Genomic DNA, 14,232 nt, shown 5'->3' with positions numbered 1-14,232 from the left:
TCTCTATCTTTTAACCTTAAAGCGCCACTGCATGGGGGCTTGATGTGCTTTGGGCGTGCTCTGTCTCTGGGTATGTCAGAGGACTGGGACTGCATGAAGTGGGTTTTAGCCTCACCTGGGGAGGCAAAAGGGAGGGTGGGGGTTAAGGGGAAGAGAAAGAGAGCAGGCTTGATCTATATCTAATCTATCATCTCAATCTTTATAATTATAACTATCAACGTAATAATAAGCTGCATGGCAACAACTCTTGGGGGAATAGGAAATTAAGACCTAAACTATTTCACTTCCAGTTAAGACTATAATATGACACCAAAAACTCAGAATCAGTGTCTCCATGATGGGACAGTTAACCGTAAGCTGGAATGTTAAAGGCCTGAATCACGAATTAAAGAGAAAGAAAGTACTTTCTCACCTAACAGGTCTAAATGCTAAAATAGTATTTTTACAGGAAACCCACTTACTAAGTAAGGATCAGTTCCGGCTGCAAAAGACTGGACTGGCCAAATGTTCCATTCTAGTTTTACAAAGAAAACTAGAGGGGTGGGAATTCTCATACATAGAACAGTACCATTTGTAGCATCAGATGTAGTATTGGATCCTGAAGGGAGATATGTGATGGTCATGGGAGACTTATCTAACTGTAAAATGATTTTGATAAATGTTTATGCACCTAATGTTGATGATAAGGAATTTATACAAAATTTATTTGCATCCATTCCCAATCTGAACACTCATAAACTTATAATGGCTGGGGACTTTAATTGTGTTCTAAATCCACTTTTAGATAAGACTTCCTCCACAGGGGGAACGGCAACTAACACCGCAAAGATAATTACAAAGTTTATAACTGATCACAACTTATCAGATCCCTGGAGGTTTTTAAACCCAAATTCAAGAACATATTCTTTCTACTCACCAGTACATCATTGCTACTCAAGGATTGATTACTTCTTTATAGATAATAACTTCTTGCCTAAGATTAAATCTTGTAAATACGATGCTATTGTTATTTCAGACCATGCTCCGATGATCTTGGAGCTGAAATTACTAAGCCCCATACACTCACCCCAGATGGCGTCTCAATCCGCTTCTATTAGCTGACGAGAATTGTACTGAATTTATATCCAAACAAATTGAATTCTTTCTAGAGACAAATACATCCCCTGAGATCTCTGCAGGAATACTCTGGGAAACTCTTAAGGCCTTCTTAAGAGGACAGATTATCTCATATCTTTCCCACAGAAATAAATCCGAGCGAAGAAAGTAGCAGAGATAAAAGCGAAATTACTAAAATAGATGAAGAACATGCCAGACTACCAAGCGAGACTCTACATAAGAGGAGGCAGGCTCTACATTCAGAATTAAACCTCTTGACAACTAAAGAAACCGAACAACTAATTTACAAATCCAGACATCATTATTATGAACATGGAGAGAAAGCTAATAAGCTTTTAGCGCAACAAATTCACAAGCAAGAAGTGCATAGCGCAATCTCGTAATTACTAACACGAATGGAGATAAAATCATCGAACACAAAAATATAATGTGCACTTTTAGAGACTACTATAAATCCCTATATACTACTGAGTTTAAAGAAGACAATATACAATCTAATGCATTTCTGGATAAATTACAGATACCACAAATTGACGCTATTAGTGTGGAGGAGCTCGATAAACCTCTGTCATTATCAGAATTACTGGATGCTATAAAGTCACTCCAAGGTGGAAAAGCAGCAGGCCCTGATGGCTACCCTGCAGAGTTTTACAAGAAATTCTCCGCTCAGCTAGCTCCCTCCTATTAGCAACATTTACAGAAGCCAGAGATAACCAATCTCTTCCACAAACCTTTCGCCAAGCACTAATCACTGTCTTTCCAAAACAAAATAAGGACTTATTACAATGTGCATCATACAGACCAATTTCACTTCTGAATAACGACGTTAAAATACTCTCTAAAATCATAGCTAGAAGGATGGAGAAAGTGCTCCCTCAATAATATCACAAGACCAAACTGGATTTATTAGGGGCCGACACTTATCTTCAAATCTTCGACGCCTGTTTAATGTAATATACTCACCAACTAAATCAAACACCCCAGAAATATTATTATCATTGGATGCAGAAAAAGCATTCGACATGATTGAATGGAAATACCTTTTACTATTTTGGAGAAGTTTGGGTTTGGCCCGAACATTTGTGCATGGATTAAATTACTGTATACTAACCCAGAAGCTTCAGTTTGCATCAATAACATTTGCTCAGACTACTTTAAACTAGAGCGTGGCACAAGACAAGGATGCCCTTTGTCACCACTGCTGTTTGCAATTGCCATTGAACCACTGGCAATACATTGTCGAAATACTGATCAGATAAAGGGGATTAGCAGAGAAGGACTGGAACAGAAAATCTCATTATATGCAGATGACATGGTACTGTATATATCGGACCCAGAAAATTCTGTGCCTGCAGTCTTAGCAGCACTCACAGAATTTCAAAAGCTCTCTGGTCTCAGAATTAATCTGAATAAAAGTGTACTCTTTCCGGTGAATTCGCAAGCATATAATATTAGATTAGACACCCTTCCTTTTATCATTGCAGAACAGTTTAAATACCTCGGGTAAACATCACAAGTAAACATAAAGCTCTTTATCAAAAAATTTCGTGTCTGTATGGAAAAAATTAAACAAGACTTGCATAGATGGTCAACCCTTCATCTCACACTAGCTGGAAGAATTAACACTGTTAAGATGAATATTCTTCCTAAGCTCCTTTTTTTATTTCAAAACATACCAATATACATTAATAAATCGTTCTTTAAGCAATTAGATTCAACAATAACCTCATTTATTTGGAATTCTAAACATCCACGCATCAAAAGAGCGACCCTACAAAGACAAAAGGCGGCATGGCTCTACCTAACTTCCAGTTTTATTACTGGGCAAATATACAGTCGATAAGAACCTGGACACAAATAGAAGAACATACACAGGCATGGACCGCAATAGAAGTAAAATCCTGCAGTACTTCTTTGTATTCCTTGCTTTGTGCTCCAATAAACACACGTTATCGGCAATACACTAATAACCCAATTGTGCTCCACTCACTTAGAATCTGGAACCAATGTAGAAAGCATTTTAAGACGGAGAAGCTTCTTTCTGTGGCACCCTGCAAAAGAACCACCTCTTTCAACCCTCACAAACATATGCAGTTTTAATATCTGGAAAAATTTGGAATTAACTTGCTTAGAGACCTTTATATAGACAACGTCTTTGCATCCTATGAACAATTACGTTCCAAATTTAACATTCCAGCTACAAATTTCTTTCACTATCTTCAAATCAGGAACTTTGTTAAACAGAACCTTCCAGATTTTCCTCATCTTGCACCCTCATCCACGCTGGAAAAATTATTGCTCAATTTCAAGGAGTTAGACTCCATCTCTACAATATATAAAATCCTTTTACAATCCCTTCCTTTCAAAGATCCAAGAGGACACTGGGAAAATGACCTCTCAATTAATATATCAGAAAAGGAGTGGAAAGTAGCAATGCAGAGAATTCACTCAAGCTCCATATGCGCAAAGCATACAATTATACAACTCAAAATTATATATCGAGCACATCTGTCTCGACTAAAACTCTCCAAAATGTTTCCAGGGCATGATCCAACCTGCGAACGTTGCAACCAAGCCCCAGCCTCACTAGGTCACATGTTCTGGGCCTGCTCCAAATTAACATTATTCTGGACAAAAATTTTTAATTACCTCTCAGACAGTCTTGGACTCACAATCCCTCCTAACCCATTAACAGCTGTGTTTGGGGTTCTTCCAGAGGGTCTTAAAGTGGAGAAAGACAAACAAACTGTGATTGCATTCACTACACTGTTGCACGCAGACTTATTCTGATAAACTGGAAGAACCCAAACTCTCCTCTTTTAAGTCAGTGGGAAACTGATGTGTTATATTATTTAAAATTGGAAAAAATCAAATACTCAGTTAGAGGATCTGTGCAGACTTTTTTCAAAACATGGCAGGATCTAATCAGTAATATTTTGAAATGATTTTATAAAGCACAGAGAATTTGTTGATTTAGGTATTTTTAAAAGCCTTAAATTTTACACCGTTTGGCTTGCTCTCTCTCTCAAGGGTGGGGATCGATCTGTTCTTAGCATAATTCTTTTTTTTTGTAAAACTTGATTGCTATGTATTGATTGTAATAAAATTAATAAATAAAAAAAAAAGGAAATCCTGACTTTGTTTTTACGTTCAGTTTTTAAACACAGGATTATTTATTTAATCTCGGAAGAAGCTCTGCACTATTTTACTGTTTCATTAGACTGTATTTTAAAAGCACCTGTGAAATAAAAGCACTTGCACTTCAACACCCATCTCCTTGCAGTCGGTGTGTGTCCTCATTTGCCACAGGCCCAATACTTGTTTATGACTATCGATGGATGTAGGTTCAAGAGGCTTCCAAAATTGTTTTGGGAGTGTGGAGCCAATCTGCTTCGTCACAACAGGATAGATCCAAAATCAGGCCCAATATTTAACCAAATTATTCCCTCTCCTATTTATTATCCTAATTACTATATTAGTGTGTATTAAAATCATGTTTATGTGGAAAACCTGAAAATGTATAAATGTCTTAATCTTTGTTGTGCTAGATTTTTGTCTAAGAATACTTTAGCAGATTTTAAATACTGAGACACTGACAGAATGATACATTCTGTATTATTTATCCAACTTGTGAATGTAGCTAGATATGTAGTGTATATTAGAATTTTAATGACAATTTTAAACTTAACAATATACCAATGCTATCACCATATGCTAAAATTAGTTAGGCAGTAGTAAAAAAATAAAGGATCATTCCAAAAAACATGCATGTTAATTATATTCAAAATGTATTTCTATTTCAGGTAAGAATGGAAGAGTATGAATACAGAAAGAGATATGTTTTGGAATAATATCTGTATTAGAGCTGGCTGGCTTTTAGGGTGGAGAACAAACTGATAATTATTCAAGTTTACATACATCTAAAAACATTTTATTGCAAATATGATTCATATTACCATAAAACTATAAAAAAAAAAAAAACAAACAATACACAGCATATGGTAGAATAGTGTTACATCCATTGTTGTATCCTGCCTTGCATTTGACATAGCTCGGGTGGGTTCTGATTTCCACAGCCCAGAAATGAAATGTGAATGCTGGGGAAATAAATTGCTGAATCAATACACAGGTTGCAACAACAAGATTGTCACTGAAGAGAAATCTCTCAGGGACCATCCCTTTCTCTGTTTTACGTCCCCAGAAGTAAAGGCTGGTGGTCACAACCCAAGGCCTCAAAGTCAATAAACAGCAGCTAATCCTTTTGACCGAAGGGGAATTTCCTCCTCCACCAAGTGAGTAAATGACTTTAGGGTAATCATATTACAAAGCCCCAGCAAACATACAAAATATTTGTAACAAAACAGAATACTTCAAATCACATCTAGCAGAAATTATCCTTTAATTAATTGTAGGTTCAGGATAAGGCAGCTTCTATGGCAATGCTTTTGAGTCGGTCAGCATGTTAATGAGGTGCCTGCATTTTTACCCGTTTAAGTATCCATTATATATATGAAATACTAGCTTTAACGCATGCTGTGCTTAATGCATTAAATGGTCATGATCCCAGCAGTCATCTCTAAAATGAAAATGCTTTTTTTTGTTTAATTATAAATTAATATAATAAATTGAAGTCTATTTTAACCCTAAGATTAAAATTAATTAAGAGCTTGAATAGTGTCATAATGGAAAAGAAACAATGTATTAACAGGATAACAACAGGATTAGAATTTGTAGCGGGTCCACATAGTTAGTGTTAAATGTCAGTTCTGAGTGCGTCTCGTTTCATTGTCCCGTTTGCTGTTTGTATGTGTATCAGTTAATGCCGTCCCCGTAAAGGAGGACGGATGATGGAAGGAGACCACAGCCGCAAACCTGGAAAACACCTGTTCTTAATTAATCAATCACAGCCGTCACATAGACTATTTAAGTAATCAGGAGAGAGAGAAGAAGGAGAAAGGAGACCATTTTGTTTCAACCACGTTTCAACTTACTTGCTGTTTTTTCACATCGCGCCTTTTTACCAGTTTGCTTTTCATTTTGCCGGACTGTCTTTCAACCTCCATCTGCTGAGACCCCGGGGTCGATTCGCCATCCACCATACGCTGAGGAATCACAATGAGGTTGCTCCAATTGCCGGGAAAATCAAACAATGCATTTACTGCTAGTTCAGTCATCCGTATTCAGGACAGTTTTATAACCGGACTCAAGTTCACAATCATTCAGTTTATCAGTCATTTTTGTTATTCGTGTAGTGTGTTATATGTTACAGGGGCAAGGGAGGGTTTTTGTTGTATTCATATTTGGTGGTGTCTTGTTGTTGCTGGGGTTGAGGGATATTTATATTTATATCTGTTTTCTGTTTTTTTGCATGTCATGTTTCATTTAATACATTTAATCCATTTTAATTTTACATCCTGTTTTTGTGTACTTACATTTACACCGTCGATTGTGAGGAAAAGTTTAATTGGTTAGAAGTACGGCTTGATAGTTAGATTATTTCTCAGTAAATTATCCAGGCCACAGGTCTTGGAGGTGTAGCTGCCGGCTGGATAAAGGGGTCGGCCGTTACAAATTGGTGCAGTAGTACTTGGATGTTGTACTGTGTTAGCCATTATGAATGTAGAGAAAACACAAGCAAAAAATGACACCTTTTATTGGCTAACTAAAAAGATTACAATATGCAAGCTTTCGAGGCAACTTAAGTTTACATACATTACAAGATGTAATTGCCTGAAGAAGGGGCCTGAGTTGCCTTGAAAGCTTGAATATTGTAATCTTTTTAGTTAGCCAATAAAAGGTGTCATTTTGCTTGGCTTTTCTCTGAATTGGTACAGTGAAATCCTTAGTGTCCTACTTGTAGGATTGAGTCAGCACTTCAGAATAATTGATGGTGACAAATCAAATCTGTAAGTAGTCCAAAGAATTCAACATATTCTTACTTGGTCAGTACACACTAAAACAGCAAAAACACATTGCACAAAGAAAGTGTATATGTTATGACAAAACTTCCTACTCAGCCACTGACTTAAATATTGTAAAAATTAAAAATCAAGGAATCATAACAGCAAAATTAATAACACTTACCAAGCTCATGTGGGAGCTCATGGCAGAACACTGCAATAGAGGTACTGATGCCACCTGTGACTCCAGCACTGAATGCTGCCCCTGTAATTAAATATATAAAAAAAAAAATCAAGGCACTTTAAAAATTAACAAAATAAAGAATATTGTCTCTCATTAATTCCATTTATCCTTAAGTAGACACTTTGTGTATACTAGGGATGGAATGTCCGACACCAAGGCACTGAAGCTTGTGTCACTTTTGTGGGTCGATGACATCTGAAGCCAGAATGCCACTGAAAAACCAGGAATGGTCTGACGGCTTTGAAGTCACTTATGCCATAAAACTGGATGTGAAACTACCAGTTGTACTTTACACAGAGATGATGTTGAATTATTAGTTTAAAAAAAAAAAAAGTGATTGAGTGTGGGAACATTTTGATCTATTATCTGACAATAAAGTAAATATGATACTATATGGTTCTGCTGTAGAAAAACTTTAATGTGTCATTAATACTGTAGGTAACTGTACACATTTCCTAACCTCTCTTATATGTGGTCCTGCTCCATAGGTACATTCCCTAAACCTTTTTATGACCCACTTTGACTCTGACTATTAACATACCCCAAACAGACAATAAAATATTAAGCGTTTAATTACAACAAAAAGTCTTTGTACATGAAAAATTTGCACACAACAATGAATCAGCTGTAGTTTTTTTTTTTAAATATATTCATACAGGTTGCTGTCATGGCAACAAATGACATCCTCAAAATTCAAGATTCTATTGTACAAAATAGTCACACATACTAATATGTAGCATTTAAATTACAATATGATTATCATAAAATCAAAATTAGCACACAGAGCATTCTTAGGGTTTTAGTGCACCTAGCATATTGAAATTAAAATCAAAAAGGGGTTGGATGCATGCAACCTCCACTGTCTCAAGCTCTTAGCTGCTATGATTTCTGTAAACCACCAGATACCAGAAGCTTTGAAACTTCAAATATTTTTCTAGCACAACTGGGAAGGGGCCTCAAAAGATTCACTGGGCTTAGTCCACCAGTCACTAGTATATATTACTACATACGGACATGTTACAAAATAAACCACTTACCACTCACATTTATAGTATCATTTATAGTTATTAAAAGGATATCTAAGTGTTCTGTAATACACACTGACACTTCATTGTTTTAACCCAAATTTTATGGTAATTATTTTTCATTTACTCCTGAATTAATGGCCGCCGAAAAAAATAGTATGAAGACATCCTCAAGACCCGCTTTACAAAAAGATGGATTTATGGATTGTTTTTTATGGCAACTCATGATTCAACAAGTGATACTTAGATGATGACAGAAGGAGAGCAGAAATTCTTAGATTTGTAAAGATGGTTTTCAAAAAAAACTCTTTTATACTGACCACAACATAACCTGTGGCTCAAGGATTGGACTGCTCAGCCATCAAGGGACACACAGATAATCTTAATAGGCAGCAGTCTTGTTTTAAGTAACCAATTAAAGTAATATTTTACAGATGACCGTATGGCTATAATGATTCTTCAAATCCATGGTTCAGTTTAGAATTCAATTTTTGATCCACGGTTCGGTTGATACCACTTTAAAAAAAAAAAAATTCTTGGTTTTATTAAATCACCTTTGAAACGCTAAAGAGAATACTAAAGAACATGGTACATTAACTTAACTTCATTTAAATTAACTATGTAAACATAAATAATAATTATCTAGAGAACTGTCTAAGTAAACGAAAATAAATTAAAAAATAAAAACTCAGAAGTCAGAAATAAACAGTAGCTGATGCATGCAGTTAACCACACATTTTTATGAAAATGCTTCATTTATGTTTAAAAATTTTCTTCTAGAACATCATATCCGCATTCTCAAGTGAGAGGTTTGTTCTCTGTGCTGTGACACTGTCCCCTGCATTAGAGAAAACCCTCTCACTGGGGACAGATTTTGCCGGAAAGGGCAGAGATTTAAGTGCAGTGCTCACATGAAGAAACTGTATACCAGATGGAGTATCTGTTGTTGAAGTCAGATGCAACCTCAGAGTTCACCACTCTGCTTTATGCCAGGATTGTGTATTTCAGTGAATCTTTTGCACGTGACAGGACTCCGAGTCATATTGGAAGTCTGATGTATATAGACTGAACAGGACTGGAGAAAGTACAGTCCCCTGCGGCGCCCTGTATTGCTGAACACAATGTCAGACCTACAGTTCCCAAGACGCACATACTGAGGTCTGTCTGTAAGATAGTCCACGATCCATGCCACCAGGCGTGAGTCTACTCCAATCTCAGTCAGCTTGTCCCTAAGGAGCAGAGGTTGGATGGTGCTGAAGGCGCTAGAGAAGTCCAAAAACATAATTCTTACAGCACCACTGCCTCTGTCCAAGTGGGAGGGATCGGTGTAGCAAATAGATGATGGCATCCTCCTCTCCCACCTTCTCCTAGTATGCAAACTGCAGAGGGTCGAGGGTGTGGTGGACCTGTGACCTCAGGTGGTGAAGCAGTAGCCGTTCCATGGTCTTCATCAGATGTGATGTCAGAGCAACAGGCCGGAAGTCATTCAGCTCACTAGGACGTGATAACCTTTGGGACAGGGGTGATACAAGATGTTTTCCAAAGCCTTGGGACTCTCCCCTGTTCCAGGCTCAGGTTGAAGATGCGCTGCAGAGGACTCCCCAGTTCCAACGCACAGGCCTTCAGCAGTCGTGGCGATACACCATCTGGACCCGCTGCTTTGCTGGCACGAAGTCTTTTCAGCTCTCTGCTCACATGGGCTGCTGTAATTGTGGGTGGGGATGTCTCACCTATGCTGGTATCAGTAGAAGGATGGTTGGAGGATGCAGTACTGCGAGGTGAGAGTGGGTTAGGGTGATCAAACCTATTAAAGAAGTTGTTCATTTGGTTTGCTCTCTCCACGTCTGTCTCGAAAAAGCCCCCCTGTGCATTTGTTGCACATTTTCATTGTTTGCTTACAAAAAAAGCTATGGCGTGAAGGCGGAGTGCAAGTTCTTTATGCTAGGAGTGATGCAGCTCAGTGAGAAAATAAAGGTATTAAATAAACTTCAGAACCTCATGAAATGACTATCGGCAGTCTTTGTAAGCTACGAGTATGGTGTTAACGAATCAACCAATTCACTGGAGACATCAAGGCTGCCAATCGCAGCTTCAGCTTCAAGGCTGAACATCAACTCACCTGTGGTATGCTCCCATATTCTTATGCCCTCAAGGATCAACCAGCGCATTCAGCAGGGATCACTGACTGATTATTTCAAGCCAGTGCATCATTCACAGTCTCTGACACCAATCGCCAGGGTGATGTTGAGACCTCACTAGTCTCAGGATCTCCAAACAGCAGCAACTACATTTTTTTTTTTTAGATGTTATCACAAAAGATCACAGAATTGTAGGGAATGACTAGCAAGAAAAAAATGTTTTTTGCGTATTCCCAATTGTAATTTGTGTGCTGCATTTAATGGGTTATTTCATGGTTAAAAAAGAACTTGTTTAGTTGGTGTTATGATCATTAAATAGCATGTGAATCTTTACAAAACATGAGATTACGCAAAACTGTATTCAAAAGGAAACTTGGCTACGGTACTCTTCACTTCCCATTATATTTTGTGATGTTGTACTGTATTTTACTTACGCTGCAACTTTCACCAGACAAAGTGGTTTCAGAAAAAGGACAAGCTGTTTTACATGACCGAGCAAGAGTTGACCTTGCAAGATTTGGTTGTCAGAAAATGGACAATGCCGTGTGCTGCTTGTTGGTCTTGCAGGCAAACAAGCAATGCTGTTGTACTCCGTTCACAAGATTAAAAATTTTCAAATAAACTAATTACATGTTTCAGCAAAACAATGCCATACATTTTAAAAAGTAAGGGCCATTATATACTTGCATTTTAAGATTACAGTAACACTCAGCAATTGGTGTTGTGTGCTTTTTGTGGCATGTCATTTGCACACATTATAAGAAAATAACTGAAGAAAGGGAAGTGGGAGCATGGAGGGGTGCGTGGGAACACAAAATATAAAACATAACCCAAAACAGAATCAAACAGAATAAACTACGATTGTTATTTGAATGAGTGCCAAGTCATTATTGTTAAAGAAATAGAAAAAGAATGACTGATGATGACACGTGTTTTTAGTATGTGATGTGCAGCAACCTAAGTAACACATCCAAACTGTCCTCTCCACCTCCTTTCCCTCCCAGGGTCTCCTATTGTAGATGCTTTCAGTGATAAATACAGGAAGTCCCCAGGTTATGGACATCCAACCTACAAACCGGGCCGCAGCTTCAACGCATGCGCCTCAGAAACTGCCGCTTCGTCATCTTCAGCCTGGGGATGCTGCAAGTGGTGGCTGAACAGAGGCTGGAGGAGGGCGATTCTGCTGATCGCCAAGTGTAGCGTCCCTCAGCGGCAAGCAGTTTCACTGCCCGACCACCACACACGGCTGCCCGTTCATTCTCGGTGGGTGGCTGGTAATGCTGCAAGCGATGACCCGGTTGTGGCTGAACGGGGCGGCGGGGGGTAGCATTGTAGTGTGCCTCGGATGACTACGTGTTGAATGGGGGCGGTGGTGTGGCAAACGCTGCAGGCAGCATGCTGTAGTGGAGGTGACTGTGAGGTGGGCTAGGGATGAACCGGCCCTCGCTGCCCCCATTCGTTCTCAATAGCAAGTCTGCTTTTATTGTTACGCACATAGCAGGAAGTTGTTTCTTGTCAGTACAGGGTGGCCCAGATCTAATTGTGCAGATCCAAATCGTCTGGATGACTGATTTATGCAGGGACGATTCTATTTCGGCGCAATAATGATTCTTCATTTCGTCAGTTTGCACACTTCTCGATGGCCCGGGATTTTTTGGGTGATTTTCTATGCAATAAACTGAATAAGTTATAGCGTAATGAAAATTGCATGATTAGATCTGGACCACCCTATACATCAGACGTGTTGACATCTGGTGCCTTCCTGCTGTGATAGCGTGTATAGTGCTGTGCAGAAGAGCTCATCTTAACATTTTGTCTTCACCCTTCAAGAATGTCTCTGAAACACAAATCTGATGCAAGTGCTGGTGATATAGTAAAGAAGAGAAAAACCATCACCATTGAAAATAAAGTAGAAATAATAAAAAGGTCAGAAAGAGGTGAAACTCCATCATTCATTGGCAGAGCACTTAGTTACAGTCGGTCAACAATAGCATTTATTAAAATAATATACCTGTTCTGACTTACATACAAATTTAACTTAAGTACAAACCTACAGTTGCTATCTCGTACGTAACCCGGGGACTGCTTGTACATAAGATAACATAGGCCTAAAGAAATAGGCTTTAATCTACATGGCTACTATCTTTTTCCTGTCTTGTACAAATGAAGTAACCTGGGGAAAATCACTTAACTTGAGCTCTAGTTGTAAAATACAATTGTACTGTATTGTGATAAAGACATCAGACAAATATACACATAATATAATTTTGCATTCTCAATGCGCATAATTCAGTTTTGGGTTGTGGAGGCCTGCAGCATATTCTAGCAGCACTGACACAGAGGGCATCAGTCCACTACAGGCTCACTCACAATGGGGCAAATTGAGAGTAGCCAATTAACTTAACCTACACATTTGTGAGGAGGTGGGCAGAAAACCTGGGCAGACAACATGCAAACTACATATGCACAATGACTGGGCAATGGATATGAACTTAAAATGCTAAATCTTTTGAGTATGAAGTATTACACAGTGTGCGCTGTGACTCATGACAAATATGTAATTATGTTTAAAAAAATAATGCAGTAATACACAGAAAAAACATTTGTCCCCAGGGGGAAATTTGGCTGTTTACAGAAGTTCAGATAGACAGGCAGATAAATACACAAATACACACACACATACACTTCTTTATGGTCTGAACACACACCAGAATGACGACTTCTACTTTCGGCTGCTCCCGTTAGGGGTCGCCACAGCGGATCATCTTGTCCGCATATTGATTTGGCAAAATTTTACACCCGATGTAACCCTCCCTAGAATGACTAAAAACCAAAAATTAAAAAGTAAGAAAACTTCTTATAGGTGAGTAACTGGAATGTCTTGTTTTAACACACCAAATGAACTACAAACACTAATTCAGCAAGAAGACTATCAAATTAGTTTACTTTTGAAAGATATAATACATTTCAATGGCTGGCCGCATGCAGCACAGGCCTTTAAATATACACTGAAGTTCTTAGCCAACAGTGAAGATGGAGGTTAATGGTGTTATCATGAATCAATGCAGTGTGGATAAACTAAAAAAAAACTTTTATGAAATCATACAAGTAAATTAAAATGCTGCTGTGAATAAATTGCAAAAGTATCAAAAAAGGAACCATATGAAACTCTCAAACACTAAAAGAGGCATGACTTCCAGTGACCCGAAGATTAAATGTCACCACCCAGCTGTTTGCACACTATGTACAGTACATCCAAAAATCTTTCTTAAAGGTCTGCCATTATGTGCAGCATGTTTGGCACTCACTGAGCCATTTCAGTCTGTGCTAAAGCTTCAGGGTCTTAATAAAGGCTGGGAAAATGCTCAAACCATTTATATAAACAAAATCTGACCTTTAAGTCTACATTAGATATGAGAAACTTTATCTAGCAGTGGACTTCATATTAAACACAAGAAAAATATAAAAGACAAATTTTTAATGTGAAAAATAATTGGTATGCACACCATAGCTATTTTAAATTATATGAAATATTAGTAGTTCGATGTAACCCTGCTTGTTACATCAAGTATATTAGTTCCAAAACAGAAATCAAATATGGACAGGGCCACCAGATCACCCAAGGAGACACTGAACCTTGCACTTTCTTGGATAGGGACAATTCAGAGTTAGCGATTATTTAATATATGTGTCAAATGAGATGAGGGAGGAGAAAATGTCCTTGGACCAGATGAGACTGTACACATTCTATGCAGAATGTGTCAGGGACAGATTTGAAGTCAGAATTCTAGAGCTAAGAGGGAGCAGCT

At 38.1% G+C, this 14,232-nt stretch overlaps 1 protein-coding gene across 1 annotated transcript in view; it reads right to left on the bottom strand.

Annotated features, from left to right (window-relative positions):
• Positions 1-14,232, bottom strand: part of slc39a10 (solute carrier family 39 member 10) — a 158,817-nt gene that overhangs the window by 24,201 nt on the left and 120,384 nt on the right. The window contains exon 8 of the mRNA XM_039755035.1: positions 7,201-7,281. Coding sequence (XP_039610969.1) covers positions 7,201-7,281 — 81 coding nt within the window. The remainder of the gene's footprint in view (positions 1-7,200; positions 7,282-14,232) is intronic.

The sequence above is a fragment of the Polypterus senegalus genome, chromosome 6, assembly GCF_016835505.1.
Source record: "Polypterus senegalus isolate Bchr_013 chromosome 6, ASM1683550v1, whole genome shotgun sequence".
In the NCBI taxonomy this organism is placed as follows: domain Eukaryota; kingdom Metazoa; phylum Chordata; class Cladistia; order Polypteriformes; family Polypteridae; genus Polypterus; species Polypterus senegalus.
This window is presented reverse-complemented; position numbering and strand designations above follow the sequence as displayed.